Below are 26,101 nucleotides of genomic sequence, written 5' to 3'. Positions count from 1 at the left end.
GACTTATGTCCTGCCGGATGGAATGGAACCCGGACATAAGTCGAGGAATGACTGTATTTCAAAGTAATTACTCCACACATCTAGATTAGCTTTGGTTTTCGTGACACTTTTTATCATCTAGGATTCCTTTTAAAGAACACTTTCTTCCATTCTAAACTTTCTCAATAGCCTCCAGAATTTGCCACCTTCACGATATTTATCTTCTGTCTTATCGAAGTCTTCATATGAATTTTGTTTAGCTACTTTTACACACTGGTTTGCTTTTCTTGCATTTTGCTCTGTATTCTCTCAGAGTAAATGCTGATTTACTTGCCAGGAACTTCTGATAGGCTTTCTTCTTTTTCCTTGATTGCCCTTTTAATTTTCTTTTCAGTATGATATTCACTTTTATCCTGCTCAAAACTAAAATGGTGAAAACTTTCTATTTCAAACCCCCTACATACTCTTGTGTTCTGATGAGTGGAGGTGTAGTTGCAGTTCGTGGAGACAGAGTTGTAGAGTAGGTACCCTCCCTGAAGTTGCTTGAAACAGTTCCACATAAAAAAAAAAAAAAGTTGCATATAAATAACTGACCATAAATAAAATAATTAAAACAGACTATTAGCCCATCCACAGTACTAATGTATCATAGATCTGTAACTTTTTGTGGGCGAGTGTCTCACACACACAACGTATATATATATATATGTGTGTGGTGTGTGTTGATATATAGCATTTCTAAGAATTCATCTAGCATGAAAATAACTAGTATAAAATAATATATGTGGTGATAAAATTTTATAATTTTAAAATTATAAATAAACTTACCTGCTAGAAGTAGCAATTTTGGTATGTTAGATGACAAAAACATATTTGATAAGCCTTCAAACCACCCTTGAAAAGATGAAACAGATATTCAATATCAGTATCCTGATTAAAATTTAATATATCACTTTCCAAATGTTATGTGCATATAGTTTCAGTGGCATATATCATTTGTATGCTAATTCAACAAAGCTCTTTAAAACACAAATTCAAGTTTCTTCAAGTAGCATGTGTGTCTGAGAATTAGGTCAACTAAAACTAATTATCATTGATAGAATCTGCAAATCTTCCTTAATGGTATCTATCTTGACACAATAAGGAGGCTTGCACACACATGACCTCAACAGCTATGCCAGCAGTAGCTAAGCTACTGGTAGGACTTCCCTAGCTGGATAGGTTGAGAGGTTGGTGCTAGACTAAGAGAGATACCCTGATCCTCCAGGCTGGGGGTTTTGCATAAGGCTGGTTACCTTACCAAGTAAAAAAAACCTCTATAATGCAGATAAAGAATGTTCGGACATTTCAAAAGTACCCACATGGAATGTAATAAGTATAACAACAAAGGAATTAGAATTAGTAAACTAAGTAAAAACTAAAAATATTAATATAGCCATGAAAAAAAAAAAAAGAAATTAAAGGTAACAAAAGATATGGATGCCTTTAATAATATAGTGGATTGGCCATTTTAATCAATGATAAATGGAAAAATAGAATATGAAAGTATATAATTTTGTAAAGATTATAAAAAATTATAATAGCTAAATTAAAAACAAATAGAAACTACTTAAATACCATGCCCCTGAAGAGGGTACAAAAAGGATTCTGAACAGTTTTATGAGGAACTACAAAAACAGTTAAATAAATGTAATAAAAATTACTATATATTAATAGCAGGAAATCTTAATGCTAGTCAGAAATAATCCAATCCCAAAGGTTTTAGGAAAATATGGAGATATTTGCATGAATAACAACAGTCAAGAACTATTAGACTTCTGTATTTCAATAATTTTAAAGTAACTAATACTTTTTTTTTTTCAAAAAAAGAATATAAATAAATATACTTGGAATGGCACAGGAACAAGATCTATAATTAACTATATGATTAATAATCAAAAACTAGCTTCATGTGTGAGAGATGTACGTGTTTACAGAGGAAATGAAATTTTTTCAATTATTTAGTAGTTTTTAATATAGAAATACTAACAAAATGGAGAAAAGAAGTAAATAAGAAAAAACAAGAACTAGAACAAGCATACAAAGCATATCGATTAAAAGAAGGAAACATTAAAATGATATGTCAAATACGATTAACAGATTATCTAAAAGAAGCCAAAATTAATGAAGATATAGAAGAAGAAGAAGAAGAATAGAAAACTTCAATTCATAAAGCAGCCTCTGAAAGTACTTGGAAAGAAAAATAAAATATTAAAAAGAAAAACATTAAAAATTTGGAACACAGAGAAAATGCAATAAAGGAAAAACAAATAGCATGCAAATCATTCCTTCAAAAACATACAAAGAAAATGGGAAAAAATATACAAAAACAAAAGACATATAGCTAAAGCCATATTACAGAAAATTTACCAAGATTCTTGAAGAGATTTACTAATAAAATAGAAAAAGATATACAAGAAAAACAAGACAGTCTACCAAACATTAAGGAAATTAAACAATGAAGAAAATAGATATAGTACAACAGAATACAAGAGAAACAATGGACAGAACATTATACGAATTTATGGTATAACAAATTTATGAACAGAAAATAATAATGAAGAAATCAGTACTGATATAGAACCAATTAGATTAGAACTAAAAAAAATAAATAAATAAAACGTATAAAAAAGAGAAATCAATCAGATTCGATGGCATAAATACAGAGCTTTAGAAATACTGTGGGGAATGTTACAATCAAATACAGAGCTTTAGAAACATTATAAAGAATGTTTACATCAAAGATTCTTGAAATTAATAAATAAATGCTGGAGAAAATGTGAGGTTCCATCAGATTTGTCAAAAGCTAAGGTTATATCTATATTTAAGAAAGGAGACAGAGATGATTATGGAAATTGCAGAGGAATAATTTTATTAAATACAGATTACAAAATTTACAGTAAAATTCTGAATAAAAGACTTAGAAATATTGCAAATAATCTGCTCTCAGAAGCACAAACTGGTTTCAGTCATGGAAGATCATAAATAGACAATATTTATGTTTTAAAACAAATCATTGAAGAAAGATGAGAATTTAATTTAGAAACTTACTCATCTGGCATTTATAGATTATGAGAAAGCTTTTGACAAAATATACAGAGAAAAATTATGGAGTATAATGAAAACACAAGGATATCAATTACATTTACTACAAAGTTTACATATAGATACAAAAATAGTTAGGTAATAAATTAAGAGAACAGACTGAAATTAACCAAGGTGTTAGACAGAGATGCAGCTTATCTCCAACTCTATTCAATATATATATATACATATATATATACACACACACATACACACACAGATCAGATTTTTAAAATATGGAAAACAGCAATAAAATAAGGTATCCATTTAACCAGAAGTACTGTTATCAACATAATGTTGTAGCAGCTGATCAGATTATATTACAAGACAATGAAGATGACCTGCAAAAATAAGTTTATGAATTAAACAAAATAAGCCAACAATACAATTCATGACATTTGAGGGAGACAAAAAATTGTTTTAATTTCTCTTATCCTTAAGGTGCCCACCAATAAAAGTACACAGTTTGGGTTTTTTCAGGACATTGTATAATTGGAATTCTCTCACCTGGTTAACGAGAATTTAAAAAATTCACATTCGTTTACCATATGCAATTTATTCTGCAAATCAGCTGAACATTGCAACTACACAGTCATGAATGATAATCAAGAAGATGCATCTGGATTGCAACTTCAGGATGTCATTTAGAAAAACAAAGGTGACATCTTTATTATTATTATTTTTATGTTGATCCCACTCATGAAAGGTTAATTTGTAAACCAATAGTACAGTTGTACTGTGGGAGGAATAAGATTTTTTTTTTTTCATTTTTACTGATTTTATTTTATTTTTGTATTTTTTAACTTATTTTTTATGTCCAAATTTTATTTTTTTAAGTCCAAAAACCTGCCCAGAGACCAAACATGGAACTTTTTCAAGCCACTTCAGGCCTCCAAGTAAGTGGGAAAGGTGGTTTCACACTGTGCAATAAAATTCATCTTCCACCTAAGGACAATCACAAACATCCATGCCCATACGCTGTGGGTTTGGTATTCAAACCTGTAGCCTGGAGAGCAGATATGCTCATCAATCGTCCAACCAGGCAGGTTAAAAAAACAAAAACTGTCAGGAGTGGGATTTATTTAGTCAATCCTAAAAGATTCTATTTAAAAAAAAAAGAAGAGGCTGCAGTAAGTTCTCTCCTCTAGTCAATTTCTATATACACACACACACCAAATACACAGGGTGATCAACATTAAAGTATCCTCCTTAAGGCCTTGTGGAGTGCCATTCAGTGATCCAAGTGCTGCTAAACTTTGCAGGAATACATTGTGCATCAGGCAAAAGCGATATCCAAGGTTCCAAAATTTACCACCAGGGATGTTGTAAACACCAAATGCATAGAATTTTCATATTATACAACTCAGCAGGTGTCAGGATGGTTTAAAAAGATGGACACTGATAGCACTAACGCCCCAACATCCTTTGTTCTTGAAGCTGTACTACCTAAACAACTACATTGTTGTTTAGGTAGTGCAGCTGTTGCTGCACTCGGGGAATTTCATTGCCTGAATAAATGTTGACAATATCTCCATGTGCTCTGCAAGAATGATTAGTCATTTGGAAGAAATGGCATTGTTGGGCGTTAAACCTGGCAGAGGTCGCAAACAAATCAGTTCACAACAAATGCATGTATTATTAAAACACTTAAGGATCTGAAGAAACACCGAAGAAAATATCAACAAACGCATGTAGTTTCTACTGCCATTTTGAAGCAGGCATTGAATAACAGCATTGGCTCCTGCAAGCTCTAGAAAATTCTACAGAAGATTCTGCATTTTTACCCATTCAAGATAATCTAAACACAGGATAACGTTATACCTGATGGACGTTGAAAGCTGACTGACATTATCTTTAACATTCCTTGCTTGAGTGGAGTTGGACACTGCATGGCTGTGGATGATTTTGTGTGAAGATAAGACTCATTTTCACTGGGTATAGGCTACGCAAAACCTGAATGCAATCCAAAAAAATTCCTTTGCATTCACCAAAAGTTACTATCTGGTGCAAGTTGACAGCTTTGTTTATCACCGGACCATTATTCTTTGAGAACATTCACCAGTCTGGTCCTGTGACCTACTCAGTTACTGCAAAGAGGTCTCATGATGTGATAAACAATTTTATTGTGCCACAACTACAGCAATGCCTGTGCATGGGTTCAGTCATTTTCATGCAGGATGGAACCCCTCTGCATATTGGTTGATCCATTCCAGAAGTTCTTCGAGAAAGAAATTTTTATTCATATGGAGGTGAATAAAAATGTGTTATGTTTGTGTCGGTTTTCTCCTTCTAACACACACAGAAAAATTACATCTACATTCAGTACATCATACAGTGCCTCTGGTGGTGAATTTTGGAACTACTTTTTTCATCCTCAGATATCGCTTCCACATGATGCACAACATATTCCTGCAAATATGGATCACTGGGTGGCATTCCACAAGGCATTAAATAGGGATACTTTCATTTTGATCACCCTGCGTGTGTGTATATATATACAGAGAGAGAAACTTGAAAATCACTCAACAACATTACACAGAACAACAGTCTGGCTATATTTTGTAGATTGTGTGTTTGCTATTTAGTTCCATGGCTTAGATTAGATGTATTAAATAAATTATAAGCACATTTAAACAACAAATGTCTAAAATTACATGTGAACTTGACATTATAAAAAAGTAACTTTATGGCTTATGCGTGTAGCAAAAATTATATAGAATTTTATTTAAAAAATCCATTATATTTCATCCAACATTACATAGGCTTTGTCAGGGAGACAGATCTGACAAAGGTCTGTCTCCATTAACTACATTAAAAAAACTTATGAACATTTAATAGCGACCACTTTCAAAAACTTAGATACTGGCATGAAGATTAGTTCAGGGTCACACAATTGCGTAAAGTTTCACATTTCTAGGAAAAGAAGATTAAATTTAAACTTGCCAGAATGAAAAAGCTAGTCTGGTTCCAAAGAACTCTGTCTCTAGTGTCAACAGCATGCAAAGCAAGACTAGACTTGCTTCGCATTCCAATTAGATTAGAATATTAGATTTTTGGAATCAGACACGATTCCAAAAATCTAATACAGTCTTGATGTTCTTCAATTCTAATCAATGCAGAATGGCCAGTCTGTCCAAAATAAAGATGTCGTGAGCAGGATAACTGACAGACACCTAGTAAAGAAAGAGGTGGTAGGAAAAAGGAAAACAGTTTCGAGCTGGTTTGAAGGAAGTGTATAGAGTGAATTTTTGAAGAATCCTTACTATTTGTTCAGAGGTTTCCTTTAAAGAAAGGTATTGAAATTCTTTTCACATCAGATTATAATCAGGTGGAAGGTTGATAATTATCAACAATTTCTTGAATGGTAGTTTTGTTGTATCCATTACATATCAGATTGCTTTTAATTTTATTCAGTTCATTTAACAAAAGGAGATCAGAAGAACAGATCATGTGAGCTCTATGTATAAGACTCTTGATAATACCCATTTTTTTTTGATGAATGATGGTAGGAGAAAGACTGAATGTATCTGCCAGTAAAGCTTGATTTACAATAAACTGAAAATTCAACATAATCTGTGGGATTATGAATAATTAAGGTATCCAAAAAGTGTAGTTTGTTATTGGACTCACATGTAACAGTGAACTTGATACAAGTTAATTTTCTCTAGGAACTGAAGTAATTCTCAATTAGTGTGGGACCAGACTGTGAATATATCAACAAAATGTGACCATATACAAGGCTGAGAAAATATAGTATCAAAGAGTTCTTTTTTCTAGATGCTCCATAAAATAATCTGCTAAAGTTGGTGAAATTGGATTGCCCATCAATGCTTTAATATAATTTAGTTCATGAGAATTTCACTAACTGTTTTTCTATACAATTTTTATTACATGTATAAGCCATACAGTTACTTTATAATCTAAAAATACACTTAATAAAAAAACACCTCTTTTCTTCTTAGATATACCAACATTGCAGCATTCAAAAAACAATGATGGATTCAGGTTATTTGTTCTAAATAACACAGCTTTTGCCACAGAACAAATTCTGCACGTTCCCCTATTCTCACACAAGATCACAATAAAATTATTCCCGTCTCATATATCCAAGTGCTTCCTTTAAAAGATAACTAAAGTGTTCCATAAGTACAATCTCCATGCTGCTTTCAAACCACATATCCAATTATCAACCACTCTTGTAGCACAGTCTGGACCATTAAGACAGGCTGTGGTGTGATAGTGATTTAAGGTCTTATCAAAAACAGGAGATCAGGTTTGATGTCTGTAAATGATGGTGCACATCATTTACACTGATATTTATAAAGTTTTTAGAGATTTTAACAGCAGTGACACTATATCTATTTGAGTTTATTGTTATGATGTTTAAGAAGTACAGAGTGAAAGATCACAGGAAAGTGCAGTGAGAAGGGTGTGTTATGATGACACCTAGTTTTTGCATATACATTGGCCAGTATTTAAATTTTATTTACAAAGTGTTGTATTTTTTTTTTTTTTTTTTTTTATACAGGAGGATGGCATACCACCTCCTTGAGTGTTGATGTTAGTTTCTTGTCCAGGTGATAATTAGGGTTGTTGATACCTTTAACTATCAGCCTAAAGCTGTACATTCTGCTTATGAATCTTTGGCAGGCCATAAATTCTTGGGGAGTAAGCATGGTGTGAAAATAATTTTTTAACAGTGTCTGTTGGCAAGAAAGCAACTGATTTAAGTAATTCTACTGTTTTCTTAACCCAACTAACTGGATTGTTAGTTGAGTTATATTTCACAAGTTGATAGGTGTTGTTGTCAGAGATTAGTTGATTATTTTTTGAAGGTAAGTTGCTCGATTTAAAATAACACTAGCGTTCCCTTTATCGGCTCTAGTCATTACAATATCTTGATTTGCTTTTAAAGATTTCACAGCTTCTAATTCAGTTTTGGTGAGGTTGCTAGTTATTACATTTTAAAATAGCACAAAGTGTTATTTAAAATGATGTTAGAAGGGTCATATTTTATCAGCTATAATAAAAAATCGTATTTTATTGGCTATGTTGGAAGAAACCTTATACTTCTCTCAATATGGTATATAAAATCCAATTTGGTGATTGCCCTAGGTGCCTCAGCAAAGTTTATGCTTTACTGAGTAGTGAAAATTAATCATTGTTCAGGGCATGGCTTGAAAGATTAATCACATGACTGTTCATTGAAGGCAGCTGGATGCTCCTGTTATCACTTATTTGTGGTTGATTGCCACTGCCATTCCTTGTTTGCAGTTGGTTGCTCATGCTACCACTGGCTTATAGTTGGCTGTTTTCAAAGTCATTCAATGATGAGAAATCTAAATTTGTTTGTTGGTTGTTTAAATCTTGCCATTGTTTGAATTGTAATGTAGCTTGTTTCTGTGTATATATACGTACATACGTGTGTGTACACTCATGACGATGACCTTAAAACGAAGGTAAAAATGTCAGAAAATTAAAGTAATTATTCATAACTCTGTAGTAGTCTCTATAATTTTATCAAAATTAATACTGATCATCACCATGTGAGATTTAAAAAAAAAAGGTTTGATGTTCTGCACTGGAGCCTTTTGTGATACTAAAAAAATAAAATAAATTGCAAGATCATTTCCAAACTCAAAGTAGTTCGTAATATGAAAAAAAAAAAAAAAGTGTGGACACTGCTGTTTTAGAGAAAAAAACTTAAAAGAAAAGATTAACTATGTCTTTTACACACTTTATATATAGATATAAGGAGTGTAACACTCTCCTCTGCCAATCCTCCAACATGCTACATGAGTTATATAGATCAATAGCTTGCCAAACATACTGCAGAGAACTAGAACCTATGGAGACAGTTCATGTATAGACAGAAGCACTGGTCAAGGCATGCTTGGATTGGAACCTGAGCATTCTTTATATGGGAGTTACGTGCACAAGTCTATCATCTCTTTTATGAGTCCATGTTTTACAAGATTCCTGCAGTTACTTAACCATGTTGTACTTTTTTGAGGTGACACTAAAATTTCATCATCATCAAATTCCTGCCATGTACCCTCAAGGGGTGTACAGGATATGATAGTACTACATGAAAAAATTTGCACCATTACTAACTTCCTATCTATATAGTTTTCCTCCAAATCATTCTATTACTTGTCAAGAATCCAATATTATCATTATCAGATCTTATATTTCTATCGTCTAAGGCACATTGTACTGTATCAATCCACCTATACTTTTTACCAAACAAAATTTGTTTGGTACAAATTCTAGTGCCAATGCAGATATAAAACTCTCCCACAAAATGCAACAAAAATATACCACTTCCCCCAAAATAATGCCAAAACTTCATTCAATAAAAAGCACTTCCACATTGATTTCATCAATCTTAGAGCATCAACACAAACATTAATGACGTACATCACCATTTACAAGCAGCAACAATATCATGCTATTCCTAACCAAATTCCAATTGATATCTTCTGCAACTACAGTCTGACTAAGCTATTCCAATTACATCTTGCATGAGACCATCCACAAAAAAGGAAGGAACATGCACTTTAGTTGACTTGCATTTCTTGCCAGATTATCAACGCTGGAATCCTTGCTTCACAGTCTGATCTACCTTAAGATTTCCATACCTCACTGTACAGCTTTCATTTGCTACCTTTACATCATTCTCATCAGAATCATCAAATTCCTGATATGTATCCTCAAGGGGTGTATAGGATATGATAAGTACTACATAAAAAACTTACATCGTCACTAACTTCCTCTACAATTTTCCTCCAAATCAATGTTACCTGTCAAGACTCCAACGTTATGAGATCTTATACGGGTAACCCTCGTATAACTCGGTACTAATACAATGCAGTTTCGATATAGCACTGTTTACAAATTGTAACCCTTTATCTTTTATCTTTATCATTTAGTAACCTTTTATCTTTTAACTTTATCATTTAGTAACCCTTTATCTTTTATCTTTATTATTTAGTAACCTTTTATCTTTTAACTTTATCATTTAGTAACCCTTTATCTTTTCATATATTTTTCACTGTGCGACCCAAAAATCCAATTTCATCTTCGTTAAATTTGCATACCACCCGTATCATACATGTAGTTATAAGTAGCGAATTTATATTAGGGGAAATACCCTTTAGCACACATGTACGTCAATTGTTTACCATATAAAGGGTTTATTATTGAAAATTAACTTTGTTTTCTGCCAGGAAAGGGAATTAAAAATCGTAAGTGTGTGTTAATCTCAAGCTGAGCACTTTATTGTATGTGAGTTACATACAATATGTAATGCTTTTTTATGTAAAAAATTTATTTTTACAGTGATGGCCACTTAGAGGGCTTTTGCGATATGGTTGAAAATGAAATTAGTGAATTAATTGATGACGTCAAACCAACTGGCGGGAAAAGTTCTGCCGAAGATTCTGATTGTAATGCATCCAACAAAGAATTCAGTTTAAAGAAATTAGCAGAAGGTTTGGACTTGGAAAGAAAGTTAGGAAGTTATTTTATGGATAATGATCCCTCAATGGAGCTCTCTGGAAAATTCACGAGACAATTGGATATTTGTTTAGCTCCATATTATGACCTTAATAAAAAAATTGCAGCAAGGTCATATTACTGACTTCTTGATAACTAAACCAGCCGAAGTATGCAATGAGAATTATACAAATGATATCCAAGAGATTTGCGAAATCTACGAAATGTTAGTTTTGAAGACTGATAACGATTAAAATATGCACTTTATTTTATTTTGCCTAAAACATTTATGCATTGTGCAATGAAGTTTACGTAAAATTTGTAATTTTATAAGTTTATACTCTGTATTTTGTTTCAGAGTTTATATGTTTTCTTAACTTACATGAATTACCTGAATTAAACAAAAATACTGTATTTTTTTGTTGGGTATGTCATTGTTGTTTATATAATGTAAAAAAAAAATGCTTTCGGAACATAACCCTACTTTTTCTATATGATATGAGTCTCGCATAATATAACACGGCATTTCTATGGAACCAAGCATCTGCGTTATACGAGGGTCACCTGTATTTCTATCTTCTAAGGCACTTTTTGCTGTATCAATCCACCTATATTTTGGTCTTCCTCTTGGTCTTTTTCCTGCCAAACTAGCAGAGAGCACTTGTTCTGCTAATCTTTCCTCTCACATTCTGTTTACGTGACCATACCTGAGATTAGCTCTGCTAATACATTCCTTGATGTGGACAATGTCAAGTTCTTTCCTAATATCATCATTTTTAATATGATACTACCATTGATACTACCTGCTCATGCCTCCTAATCTTTCTCAGGACTCTCACATCTGCTGTCTCTAGTCTTTGGCCAAATGTTTTATTTCTAACTCGGCTCTCAGATCTATAAGTTAAAATTGGTTGAAACACTGTCTTGTATAACAGCTAATTTAGTGTTCTGACTAATTTCTCTCTTATTCCATATAAATTTATTTAGGTGACTTCCTACCATACCAGCTTTGTTGATTCTGTTGTCTACTTCCATATTTAATTACCATCTTCATTAAAAATCATGCCTAAGTAGCTGAAATGTTTTTTTACTTGTTCTATAGGTTCTCCATTCATAAAGTAGTTGATATTTTCAATGCTTCTGCTATTTTCGTCTTTGTCTTGTTATTGCTGACCTTCAAACCATATCTATTTACAACAGTTATTCAATTTAGTCAGGGAATCTTACATACTTGTAGGATTTATTTAGAAGTATAATATTGTTGGATCGTACATCCTGGCTTTGAATCTGCCATCTTGTTGGAACATTATTCTTATTTAAATTATCCATTTTTATTTGTTAGATGCTGATTGATACTGATCTGAATATAGAGAAATTTATATTATCCTGTGCCACACTATATTCAGACTAGTCTATATAATATAGAGGAATCAATCATCAATTAACTTTTTCAATCTCACTTTATACAGGCCGAGGTTAATATTATCATTTAATGCTTCCGCAAGGTCCGATATTTTTTATGAGCGGTGCAATGAAGGAGAATCAGGCAAACACCAAATTAGAATCAATAAAACAAAACATTTAATGCAGGGTTATATAACATGTACATTAAGTATAACTTTGAAAACAAGATAATGCAAATCAACTTAGTTCAGGTATTCGTAACAAACATAAAACATTAGACATCAGACATCCAGCTGTCAATTCTACATTCTTCCGAATAATTAAAATGATTCACACAGTTCAATGTTACAGAATCTTACAGTAAATACTCTTATAGTAGAACTCTCTAATAAATCTCTTAGTCAACAAACACTTAATTCAATTATGAGGCAGTTATCACTTCAAGGGGGAAACACTTTAAAGCTCTATACTTTTTGAAAATTTGTCATTTGTGAACATTAAGATTTGTGAATTTGGTGAGTGAATGTTTTTATTAAATTAACTTATTTCTAGAGCAGTTATGTTACTTTATCATTTGTAGTATTATGCATCATGTTTTCTTGATTAAAATATCTTGAAAGTAACTGCTCATTGACATAATTTCCTTTCTGATAATTTTCTATGGAAATTTTCATAGGGGTTCTACAAAAAAAAAAATAAAAATAAAAAAAAAAAAAAATCATCATCATCATCATCATCAAATTCCTGTCATGTACCCTCAAGGGGTGTACAGGATATGACAGTACTACATGAAAAAATTACATCATTACTAACTTCCTATCTACAATTTTCCTCCAAATCAGTCTGTTACTTGTCAAGACTCCAACATTATCAGATCTTATATTTCTATCGTCTAAGGCACTTTGTACCGTATCAATCCACCTATATCTTGGTCTTCCTCTGGGTCGTCTTGCTGCCAACCTGGCAGAGAACACTTGTTTTGCTAATCTTTCCTCTCCCATTCTATTTAAGTGACCATACTATCTGAGATTAGCTCTGCTAACGCATTCCTGGATGCTGACAATGTCAAGTTCTTTCCTAATATCCTCATTTTTAACATGATATTGCCATTGATGCCATCTGTTCACGCCTCTAATCTTTCTCAGGACTCTCATATCTGCGGTCTCTAGTCTTTGGTCAAGTGTTTTACTTCTGACCCAGCTCTCAGATCCATAAGTTAAAATTGGTTTGAACACAGTCTTGTATACAGCTAATTTAGTGTTCCGACTAATTTCTTTCTTATTCCATGAATTTATTCAATTGACTTCCCACGATACCAGCTTTGCTGATTCTGTTGTCTATTTCTATATTTAGTTTACCATCTTCAGTAAAAATTGTGCCTAAGTAGCTGAAATGTTTTACTTGTTCCACAGGTTCTCCATTCACAACACAGTTGACATTTTCAATGATTCTGCCTATTTTCATTGTCTTTGTCTTTTTATTGCTGACCTTCATACCATATCTATTACAACAGCTATTCAATTTAGTCAGAGAATCTTGCAGACTTGTAGCGGATTTATTTAGAAGTATAACATCATCCGCATAAAGCAAAGAGCTGACATTAACATCTCCAATTTTGATATCAGGTTTAATACCACATTCCTTCATAATGTGATCCATATAGATAATGAATAACAGAGGGGATAATGTACATCCTTGTCTCACACCAGATTTAACATTAAACCATCTTCCTGTACTTCCTTCAATTCTAACTGCTGACTCACAACTCAAATAAAGACTAAGTATTGCTTGATATAATGCCCCATTGACACCATATAACTGCAGCATATTGAATAGCTTCTCTCTTGGCACCTTGTCATATGCCTTTTCCAAATCGACAAAACTTAAATACAGATCTTTGTTATATTCCCATGCTTTCTCGACTATTTGTCGTAAAGTGAAGATCTGATCCTGACAGCCTCTATTTGGCCTGAATCCAGCTTGTTCTTCACCAAGCTTTTCTTCCACAATTCTTCTCAACCGTTTCTCAAGTATACTTGCATAGATCTTGCCAGGAACACTCAGTAGGGAAATACCTCTGTAATTCTCACATTCAGTTTTATTTCCCTTTTTATATATGGGTACTATGAGAGCTCTACTCCAATCATCGGGAATTCGTCCCTCTGTCCAGGCTTTCTGAACTATGCAGTGCAGCCACTGTAAGACTCTTATACCACCATACTTCAGCATTTCTGGTCGAATATCATCTACTCCTGCTGCCTTTCCACATTTCAAGCCTTTGATGGCTTTTTCTACTTCAAGTATGGATATGTATTCCTGACTGCATGCCTGGTCAGTGTTTTTTATCACTGTGCTGTCATCACTGCTTGTTTCATTTAGCAGTTTTTCAAAGTAATTACTCCATACTTCAAGGATATCTTTTTCTCCTGTTTTCATTTCACCTTTATCATCTCTAATTCCTTTTACAGCACTCTTTCCTCCATTCCTAAGCTTCTTCAACAACCTCCAGAATATTTTGCCACCTTCTTGATATTTATTTTCTATATTCTTGCCAAAGTCCTCCCATGACTTTTGTTTAGCTAGTTTTACACACTGTTTAGCTTTCTTACATTTGGCTCTGTATTCTGTAAGAGTAAAAGCTGACTTATTTGCCAGGAACTTTTGATATGCTTTCTTCTTTTCCTTCACTGCCTCTTTAACTCCCTGTGTCCACCAGGGAGTTCTGATTTTTTTATCTTTGCACACAACCTCACCACATGCCTCTCTGGCAGAATCAATCAATGTTTCCTTCAGAGTTTGCCACTGAATCTCCAAGGTTTGATTCCTGTTCTCAAACTCTTTCATTTTCTTTTCAATAATATTTCTGTATTTTAGTCTACAGTTTACATCTGAGAGCTGCTCAACTTTTATTCGCTTTAAAACTTTCTTACATGTTATTCTTTTCAATATGAAATTCAATTTTATCCTGCTCAAGACTAAATAGTGATCACTTCCAATTTCAAATCCTCTGTACACTCTGGTGTCCTGCACCAGGGAGAAAACATCACTATCAACAATAACATAGTCAATGAGACTTTTCTTATTCCTAGCCTCTTCTCTCCATGTGAATTTGTGCACATTTTTATGTTGGAACATGGTGTTAGTAATAACCAGTCCATGTCCTGAGCAGAAATCCAACAGATATTTGCCATTATTATTAGCTTTGCTCTTTTCTCCAAATTTTCCCAAAATATTTTTGTATGTCTCACAATCATTTCCTACTCTACTATTTAGATCCCCAACAAGGACCAACTTTTCCTTTTTCATTGTGTCAGTTGCTTTTTCTAAAGCCTCAAAAAATTCCTCCACTTCTACCTTAGTAGAACCTTCTGTGGGACCATAGGCACAAATAAGTCTCATTGTCCAGTTCCCCATTCTCATATTTGCCCACATTACTCTACTTGAGACTGACTGCCATTCAAGAAGATTAGCCTCGTATTTTGTGTTGAATACTATGGCTACTCCTTCTTTTCCTTGATTGTTATTGCCTGAATATAACATTTTGTATTTATTGCTCAGAAAGATCTCACCAGTTTTGGTCTTTTTTGTTTCAGTCACCCCTATTATGTCGATCTGGTACTTATCTAATTCCTCAGCTAGCTCCATTTCTTTGCCATTCAGGCTTCTTACGTTGATAGTACCGATCTTTAACTCTGGTTATGTTGAGTTGGGGTTTGTTTTCAGATTTGTTCCAGTAGCTGACTTTTCGCTGTTCGCCCTGGTTCCCTGGCGAAAACAACGGGGGCCTTGTTTAACCGGGCGACGCCCCAGCCGGCATGAAATTTTGTCATGTTGTACCATCATTTTTTATTTTTGTTTAACCAATAAGAATACAATTTGGTCGGCTAAATCCCAAATTGCCAGCCCATCCTCGTTCGTTCAGTATCAAAGTAGATACCCAACAGAGTGCACCACGAGAAGGTGAGGATTGGACATTAGGTCAGAAGCCCTGGTCGGTTCTCCGCATTCCTTTAAAGGCTATGTGGAGGTCTCCTCTCAGTTATACAGCTTTGACCCTTAAGCACCACAAAAAATATATATATATATATATATATATATATATATATATATATATATATAGGATTCTGCAGTCTTCAAAAGTTTAAGAAACACTTATCAAGATGATGGAGAGAGATCTTTTGGAGAATAGATAAGGGTATCTAATTTTTGGTATTTAGGAGGTCTGTCTGTATGTTATTCTTTAGAATGTGTGAAATTTTTTCTGAGATGCCTTCATGTAGGAGGAGTAATGAATTTTTTTGTGCTCTGAGTTTAGGAGAGTTCTGTTGATTTGTTGAAGAAAATGTCTGAAGGGGAATGTTAATACTCAAGCAAGTCATTCCCATCAAATCAGCACAACATACGCAATACAAAATTATTCAGAAAGTCAATAAAGTTCAGTGTTCATTTTAATGGGTGCTACTACACAGAACTGTAGTCCAAACAGGGCAAAGTACTCTGCACTATAGAACCTGCTGTTACCATACTTAACACATATAATTTGTAAATAACATTCTTCCAGCAGCTGACATATCCAAATATGTTGAGGGCCAAATCACAGTGGGTTTTACACCATGGAAGATGAACTTGAACTCTGTTTGATGATATCTGACTTATATGCAGCTTACTTTACATTAAAACTGATATACTGCATCGTTTAGTAGGTAACATTCAAGTAAAAGCCACTGAAATGCAAACACATTAAACTCCTCAAGTAGGCATTTAAGACAAAAACAGAGAAATATACAATTCTTTTCAGTCCTTTCTTATTCCTTTCCAGCTTATGTGGTATGCTGGAAATATGATTATGTATTTTCAGCATACATATTATGTGTGATGGAAACATGTATCATGTTTCTAGCACATATAGAATATACATCATTTCCAGCATGCATATAAACACTTCATCCTGAAAAAAATATACCATCTTAAGCAATTAATAAACATACATGAAATTATCTGAAATAAAATTAAACATACAGTGGTCTTCTGAATAATTAAAAAACATTATATGAATAAGAAAGACAAAGTGATATTTTAAAGTTGCAATTAAACTTTGCAAATAAAATATATTTACCACTCCAGAACTCCTCTGTTCTAGATAAATCTATCCTCCATGTATAATGATTGCTTGAAGCCTAAAAAATTAGCAAGAAAATTGGAGTCAATAAAAATAAAATCCAAAATAAACTTGCATTCCATCATGGTATTATTATTAACCAACTTTCATGCAATGCATATTCCCTGCGGGAGTCTAGCTTAATTTGCTGGTAATGACTAAATTAGCACACTAAATCAACAAACATGTGACTATCACCTACGAAACAAGAGAAACTGCCTAAGAACAGTACTCCCAAGGTTGCATGCCACAGTTTATTTTCCCATTCTGAAATGTTACTCTGCACCCACCCTGTCCAATATAAACTTCTTGATATCTTGAATCAGCCAACCAATTTCTTCTCCACCTGATTAATCTATCTCTTTCAGCCATATTGCATGCATACAACTTGTACACAAACTTATCATATTCGATTTATGAATATGATTTACTATTTCAAATAAAAACTTCAATAATAAAATTTTAGGTTTCACCCTTTACATTAAGGTCATCTTCAGGAATATATACACCTAGATACATACTACTATATTACAACTAGCAATATACTATAGTATGATCTAAAATGTAACCCACCTAGCCTGACCTCTTTGTGTAATAATACACACACATATGATCTTGCCATAAATACTATTACAACTTCCACACACCACCGCACTGCCTACAGAATTGAGTGAGCCCGATTCCATTAGTGGTGCTATGTGCAGCCAACATTCACATGCTTATCAGTAGAAAGAGAGAGACAGTTGTCTAGCTGTACGGGTTAACATGCAGTGGGGGAGATTATGAAAACCATGTAGCTATAACAGAAACTCACAAGGTAAATAAATAAACTAAATAAATTTATATGGAAAAAGAGAGAAATCAGCCAAAACACCAACCTAGCAGTATACAAAACAACTTTTTGATATGCAAAAAACACTTGGGATCAGTAGGATGTTTGTGTAGCAGACTATTAGCGGTTATAACAATACAAAAGATGTATCTAAATGCCAAAAAACTGATCGACCATGCTACATTGGAATCAACAGCTTGTGAGAGATGTAAAGGCACGCCTCTGCCATAATCCTCTGAGAATGCAGAAAGTGATATTGCTGAGAGATCAATGTTTTGCACAGAATGGTGTCACGTGTACTAACTTATGACCTGGGAGTGAGAACCTTTTGTCACTCTACTGGACACTTCCTAACACTGAAACTTATGTGGAAGAGGGTGATAAAATTAAAGGCACTTCTCTGGCAGTACAGGAACAACAGACACAAAGATATCCTCTTCACAGATGAAAAGATTTTTTCAGCCAGTTAAATAAATTTATATGGAATAAGAGAGAAATTAGCCAAAACACCAAACTAGCAGTATACAAGACAATGTTCAAACTAGATGATCTGAGAGTTGGCTTAATAATGAAGCACTTGATCTAAGACTAGAGACCATAGATATGAGGGCTCTGATAAAAATTAGAAGTAAACCAATGGCATCAATGGCAGGATCATATTAAAAATAAAGATATTAGAAAGGAACTTAACATTATTAGCATTCAAGAATGTATCAGCAAAGCTAATATATGAGTGGTGTGGCCATTTAAATAGAATGGGTGAAGAAAGGTCAGCAAAACTGGTGTTTGATGTCAAGATTGCAGGAAAGAGACCCAGAGGTAGACCAAGGTCAAGGTGAATTGATTCAGTTAGAAGTGGCTTAGAAACATGAAATGTTAGATATGACAATATTGGAACAAGTAACAGACTGATCTGGATGAAAATTGTTGATAGGAGATTAATAATAATAATGTAAACTTAATCATGTTGTGCTGTCATAGTAACCTGAACAACCCTTGTAGGCACATATCAGGAAATTGATGATGCTGATGACGATGTTACCAAAATAACAAGCATAAATAAAAATGAAATTAATACTTTTGGCCAAGTTGTGATGAGATTAATTATAATGTTATATGAAGCAGAAGATCTATGAATTTTTTAAGAGCACCTACTTTGGTGATATTTCATTCCTCAATTTGCATCTCAGACTAATGTTCATTTCATGTGATTTTGCTTTCCAGCTTCTAATGGATACCATGCCCTCTGGTTTCTTGCTAAAGCTATATGCCATAACTTCTGTCCAACATTGCTCCCATTTCTACTGCATGATGGACTATCACATAACTGACCACAGAAAAGCCAACCTCACAGGTTATTTTGCTTCACCTCAACGTCTTGCACAGTTGACCTTGACAGATGTGTCCAACTATTCCAAATATCAACACATCTTTGACCATTTACCAGAAAGAGATCAGAAAAATCTTGTATAAACTGGATGCCAAGAAAGTCTCTGGTCCTGATGGCATTCATTTCTCCAACTGTTCAAAAAGTAACAAATGAAAAACTGTATCTATCCTACTGCCTGAAAATTAGCCTGCATACAACCCATTCCTAAGAAGGATGACAAACCTTCAAACTACAACCCAATTTCTTTCCCCCCAATTCTCTCTAAAGTAATGAAAAGAACCACCAACATTCAGCTCTCATACTACCTTGAAGGCACTCAATTAATAAGCAACCATCCATTATATATTCCACCACTGTTGGCCAACACAATATCTACTTAAGTTACCCATCTCTGTACATATATCACAAAAAAATCTGATGAATTTCAAGTGGTTGCTCTTGATATTTGTAAGGCTTCTAAACACTGGGTATGGCAAAAAGATCTACTAAATAAGTTTCCATCAATTAGTCTCTCCTGTAACTACAATTTGCATACAATAGTCATTATTGAAGAAGATAAACAGGAACTAGAAAGAACAGTGCTGAAGAAAAAGAAATACAGGTCAATAATGAACATTGAAAAAAACAAAATCAATGATATTTGGAGAGAAGAGAATGAAAAAGCAAATAAAGGTCAATGGACAAGAGTTGGAAGAGATTAAGAACGTCACACCTAGGGAGTAACATGACACATAATTTAGACTTAAAAAATATAAGATCTCTGATAACAATAGCAAACCTACAGGCAATGGACAAGATATGGAAAAGTAAATTAGTGGACCTTCCCATAAAGCTAATAGTGCTAGAAACATGCATCTTCCCAAGCACTCTCTATGACTGTGAGACATAGGTAATGGCTAACGACTGAAAATGTTACAAAAGATTCTATGGATTGGATGGGTGAAAAGGCAACAAATGAGGAACTGTATATTGCAAAGAGAATCTAATGCAGAAAATAATTCAAAGGAAACTATAGATTTTTTGGACATATTTGCAGAATGAATAAAAATAGAAAGAATAAAACCTTGATGCCTACAATGGTTGGTATAAACTGAAGAGGATGACCAAGGCAAGAGTGGGTAGATGATATGAAGGAGTGGTGTTGAAAGAGTTTGCAGGATTTTAGTAACCTAGCAATGGACAGAGAGAGAAATGGCAAAGAATGATGAAACAAGCATCAGACACCAACAAGAAGTGGACCCATGGGCACTAATGATGATGTGACTTTGGCAACCAGGTTGCCAGCTATGTGACTAAACACATTATATGTGATAGTGGATGATTCCTTATCTTCTAATTATGCAACCACCTGGGGTTCTGCAAGGAACTATACTCTTTCCCAGCCTCTTGTATATTAATAATGTACACCAGCTGATTGCTAATCCAATACATATCTCCAATTTTAATTATCTTGCTACTGACAACATCTACTCATCCTCCTAATTTTTCTGAGAACTTTAATTTCTGTGGTCCCTAATCTTTTATCTACTGTTTTATTTCCTAATACAATTCTCAGATCCATAAGTTAAAACTGAGGAATAAGAATGGAGATAGTGGACACCCTTGCCTTACAACTGATACAACAAACCATCATCTTATACCTGCTTCAATTCTTTCAAACCAGGAAAAGCTTGTACATAAAGTCAGCTGCTGCTACAAATCTAGGGTGTGAGGAAGTTGTAGAAGGCATGATGGCAGATTAGCTCAATGCACAAAGGGCAAGTGGGCAAGTATGAAGATAGACTAGAAGGAAAAGAAGATGTGTGATGAAAGGAAATGGAATATATGTGACTAATGAGAGAAAATTACCTAAAGCAGCATATGTGTGTGAGAGAGAGAGAGAAGGCTCAAAATTTATGCATGACAGATCTGGTATATCATCACAAGAATGTCTATAATCAAGGGATAACTGTTTGTCTAAGAAAAAGTACATAAGTTATCATAATTGTGTAAAATTTGAGACATGAAAAAACTGCATGAAAGCTATTTTAATGATATAATATTTTTTCTCCAGCCCCAATGGTGGGGAGGACCAGCATTCTATGATCATGTGGACTATACAAGCATTAGCACTGCTACCAGCAGGGCAGGTCACATGGGAAGGGATCAAATGAAGTCACTCTGGTCCTCTAGGTTGGGAGTTGACATGGGACTGACCTCATCTCTTAAAAATCAACTAGTCACAAAACAAGTACCAAGTAATCTTTACCGGATGGACTTAAATGGATATCAACCCAAGTCTTGGAATAATGGTTTCCAAACAGGATCATGGAAAGTGAGAAGTTTGTACAGAATTGGAGGAGCATTTCAAAAACTTACTCATGAATTAAATAAACACTAAATGGATATAGTAGCAATACAAGAGACATGTTGGACAGGGGAAGGTAATCTGAAGAAAGAAAGAAGATCTTTTGCTACTTTATGGTGGAAACAACTCTGATAAACATGAATTTGGAACAGTTTCATCATTAGGAAAAAAATTATGGTCATCTCTGATTTGAATTTGAAGCTTATAATGAAAGAATATACAAGCTAAGAGTACAAACAAAATGGTTTTAGATAACTTTTGTTCAACACGTGCATCCACAGAAACTGCAAAAGAGGAAATAAAAGATGAATTCTATGAAGAACTGAAACTAATCCTTGAAAAAATCCCACGACAAGATATAATTATCTTATTATGATATTTCAATGCAAAAATTAAAAAAGAATAACTATATAAAAAAAGGTTAGCAGCTAAAACCTTTATGAAGAGACAAATATTAATGAGAAAGATTAATCTAGCCACATCAAGAAATTTAATAATAAGCAGCACTATGTTTATGAGGAAGAATATACATTTAAACAAACAGACATTTTAATAATCAGTAAAAGATATAAGAATTGCATCCAGAATTGGAAGTTTCAGAGAAGCTGAGTGTGATAGTGACCATTTTCTAATTGGAGCTATTCTGAAAGCTAAAGTAATCGGTAAATACTTTCAACAGATACAAATCAGTTGAGATACAATATTAGCAAACTAAATAAAATAGAAGAGAGAAGTAATATGAGTGAGTTAAAACAAAAATTGAGAAAGATCAAATACAAGATAGTGAAAATATTGAAAACATCTGGAATCATATCAAGGATAGCATATGATCAGCACAGCACAAAACTCAAACTTAATTGAAATTCCAAGGAAAATACAGCATAAAAAGATTTAATGAAGAATGTGAACTGGCAGGAAAGAAAAAGAAAAAAAAAATAGAAGTATTTGGCTTAATAATCCAACTGATATCCATGCTGCTCAGTAATACAAAGAGGGCAGCAAGGAAGCCAAATAAAATCAGCAGACAATAAAAACATTTTACATTAAACAGACTGAAGAAATCCAGAAATACTTAACATTTAAAAAAAAAAAACCTACAACATTTTTCTATGAAATTATCAACCAAAAAAAAAAAACAGAGCTACAAAAGAAGACAACAATAAAACAAGAAATCAAATAGTAAAACAGGTGGAGGGAGTAGTTTACCAATCTCCTAAACAGTGATGAATCTGCTGAGACTTTTAAAAAGAATACAAATCATATCATACCTGATATGATATGTATGTAAATCCGACAAGTTTCGTATTGCACCTGAAAGTATCTTCAGGACTGGGGTAAGGTGGTACAACACCGGCAACTCGTTGCAAAGGTGGAGCAAGCTAATATCACTCCTATCGCAGTATCTCCCATAACGCAAAACACATCTCCTTGTGGATATATCTAATGTTATGCATTAAGGGAAGGGCCACTATCCAGACTAGTTTCAACCTTTATTGAGGTCTCTTCAGTGGGAGCCAGGCCCAAGTGGAGATACCAGGCAGAAGCATTAGCAAGGTCATCTCTACCTATAGGAGTTGCCAAACGGTGTGCCACCTTTTTAATAAATTACTCTGGATTCAGAGAAAAATGTTGAAAGTTAATTTTTTTCACTTGGTTAGACTATAATAAATTTAGTTTAATCCTTTATCCAAGTGTGAGCAAACAAAGTTTGCACCTGAAAGTATCTTCAGGACTGGGGTAAGGTGGTACAACACCGGGCAACTCGTTGCAAAGGTGGAGCAAGCTAATATCACTCCTATCTCAGTATCTCCCATAACGCAAAACACATCTCCTTGCGGATATATCTAATGTTATGCATTAAGGGAAGGGCCACTACCCAGACTAGTTTCGACCTTTATTGAGGTCTCTTCAGTGGGAGCCAGGCCCAAGTGGAGATACCAGGCAGAAGCATTAGCAAGGTCAACTCTACCTATAGGAGTTGCCAAAGGTGGCACACCGTTTCGACCTCAATAAAGGTCGAAAATAGTCTGGGTAGTGGCCCTTCCCTTAATGCATAACATTAAACATATCTGCAAGGAGATGTGTTTTGCATTATGGGAGATACTGAGATAGGAGTGTGTTATGTCGGAAGACATAACATTATTATCGTTTAAAATAAGAAATTAATAATCTACCAGAAGTAAATGTTTATGTATAATTTTGTAATATAGTATTGTATAATCTTGATTTAGTATTGTGATAATTTAGTGTACAAAATATGTAACAGTTACTTAGTCAGAAATTTTGTATGTGAACAGCTAATCAGTTGCTAGAAAGGAGAAAATCAAATACTATACCAAATGTGTATGGCCAACTTCAGTAAGTCTGTTGTGAAGAACTGTGCTTTCCCCCCTACGTTGAATGGAAAGTTACGAGAGTTTAGTTTGATTGCCGCGAGTGGCACTATGTGCTGGGAGAGACGCAAGGAGAGTAGGACGCATGCGCATTCAACGACAGCGGGAAAGAGAGGTAGTTTAAAAGCGAATGAATCGCTATGTTCTAGGCTTTTTTCTCAGAGACGTTTTTCCTGCTGCTGTTCACCTGTGAGATGGATCGTCCGACTGGTAGGAGGGAAGCTTCCACGTGCTTCCCCTAGTTGGTGGAAAGTACAATCTCATGACAATGGAAACTACCAGTCGGAGATAAAGCCCAGCAGACTTAATGGTTGAAAACAAGAATGTGGATGTCCATTCGAAATTACAGAAGGAAAGTCAAGGTATTATTGTGATGGAATAAATCTGAAGTAGCCTAGAGATTTAGTGCAGCGAATCGGTAAGACGAACTTTATATTTTCTAATCTGTGAATTTAATTGTGAGGATCTGAAGTGTGTGGAAAAGGACAATCCTAGAACTGTGGCCGATTATAAATGCAAGAAATAATGTCATTGTTTAGTATTATGTATTTGTAAAGGAACTATTAATGTTACTCAGATCTGAAAAAGGAAAAAAATATTAAATTGGATAGGAGAATTAAGGAAAGTTTTGATTGATTTCTAGAGTGTTTAAGAGAGAGATAAAACTAAGTAACTAATCTTTAACTTTGGTATTCTGTGGTATAAGCTTTAAAGTAATGTAATTCTGTGATATATAATTTAGTATTGGTATTCTTAAACATGAATCTTTACGTGTTTTATTTAAATATGTGTGCATGAATAAGATAATATGTATGTGTATCCAGATTGAAAGACTGACTAAGTTTATATAAATGACTTGTATGTTTTATTTTAGTGAAATTAAATTGTTCTGTTATTACAATGAAGTTAGTTTTCCTTATGTCTAGAGTTACTGCACTCGTTCATAAAAGTTAAACGAACCTCTTAAAGGCGGGAAATAGTTAAGGATCAGGTCACGATTGCAGGTTACAAAAATTTATTGAGAAGAGTGAATGCTGACTGGCTTCTAACTCCCTGGTTTTAATTTCAATATATCCATGGACTCAAAGTGGCGCAGCAAAAACAAATAAATTTCTTTGAGTTTAAATAGGGAGATAGAACCAGAGTTGAGACAAAGAAGTTGGCACCCGCCATTTGCATTTCTTTGTCTCACAAGACCTCAGCTTCATTCTTGTCAGAGGTACGGCCATATTGGGAATTGAGAATTAAGAATAACAAGTTTTAAGGGAAAGTCAACACGACAAGTGATGTTAGCTTGCTCCACCTTTGCAACGAGTTGCCCGGTGTTGTACCACCTTACCCCAGTCCTGAAGATACTTTCAAGCACAAACTTTGTTTGCTCACACTTGGATAAAGGATTAAATTAAATTTATTATAGTCTAACCAAGTGAAAAATAAACTTTCAACAAGTTTCGTATGTCATTTGACTTACATCTTCAGGGCTTAAAGGTAACTAAAAGTTTAAACACAAGAAATGAGAAATTACTCAAAATAGTCCATTCTATGATGTTATGCTCATCTAACTGTTCATTAAATTAAAAAATCCGAATTCAGAATCTGTGCATACTAAGTTTGAAATGCTGGATGTTGTCACGTTCTGTTGTTTCGTTCACAATGTCCGAGGTGTGACTTAGGTATATTTTTTTATCAATGCTGACCAAACTTGGTGTAGAATTAGGTTTTTGTAGCATTGTGTTGGAATTCTAAGCATATTAGCAGCTTCTTTAAATTTCCTTGTGAAAGTTTTTTTCAATATAAGACATGTTCATTTTATGCCAGAGTACATTATGGCCGGTGGAAGTTGTGTGGGATGCTAGGCCTGATTTCTGTTCTCTCCTTTTTTTGCACATCTTTTTGGTATTCCGTCATACGAATTTCCCCTGATCTTCCTGTCTGGCATACATAGCAGATGCTACAGGAACAATGAATTTTATATACA

At 34.0% G+C, this 26,101-nt stretch overlaps 1 protein-coding gene across 3 annotated transcripts in view; it reads right to left on the bottom strand.

The window, feature by feature from the left end:
* Nucleotides 1–26,101, bottom strand: part of LOC150097976 (protein phosphatase methylesterase 1) — a 371,474-nt gene that overhangs the window by 137,977 nt on the left and 207,396 nt on the right. For all 3 annotated transcript variants that reach the window (XR_016549609.1, XM_090406577.1, XM_090406576.1), the window contains exons 11-12: nucleotides 17,120–17,180; nucleotides 808–873 (exon numbers count right to left, since the gene is read on the bottom strand). Coding sequence is in view for 2 of the 3 variants with exons in the window: in XM_090406577.1 (XP_090262703.1) it covers nucleotides 808–873; nucleotides 17,120–17,180 (127 nt within the window). In the remaining variant the exon portion in view is untranslated. The remainder of the gene's footprint in view (nucleotides 1–807; nucleotides 874–17,119; nucleotides 17,181–26,101) is intronic.

Source organism: Typopeltis vanoorti, chromosome 16 (assembly GCF_054136105.1).
Source record: "Typopeltis vanoorti isolate ZY-2024b chromosome 16, IOZ_Tvanoo_1.0, whole genome shotgun sequence".
NCBI classification, from domain to species: Eukaryota; Metazoa; Arthropoda; class Arachnida; order Uropygi; family Thelyphonidae; genus Typopeltis; species Typopeltis vanoorti.
The sequence above is the reverse complement of the archived record's forward strand: the minus strand, read 5'-3'. Positions and strand labels throughout refer to the sequence as shown.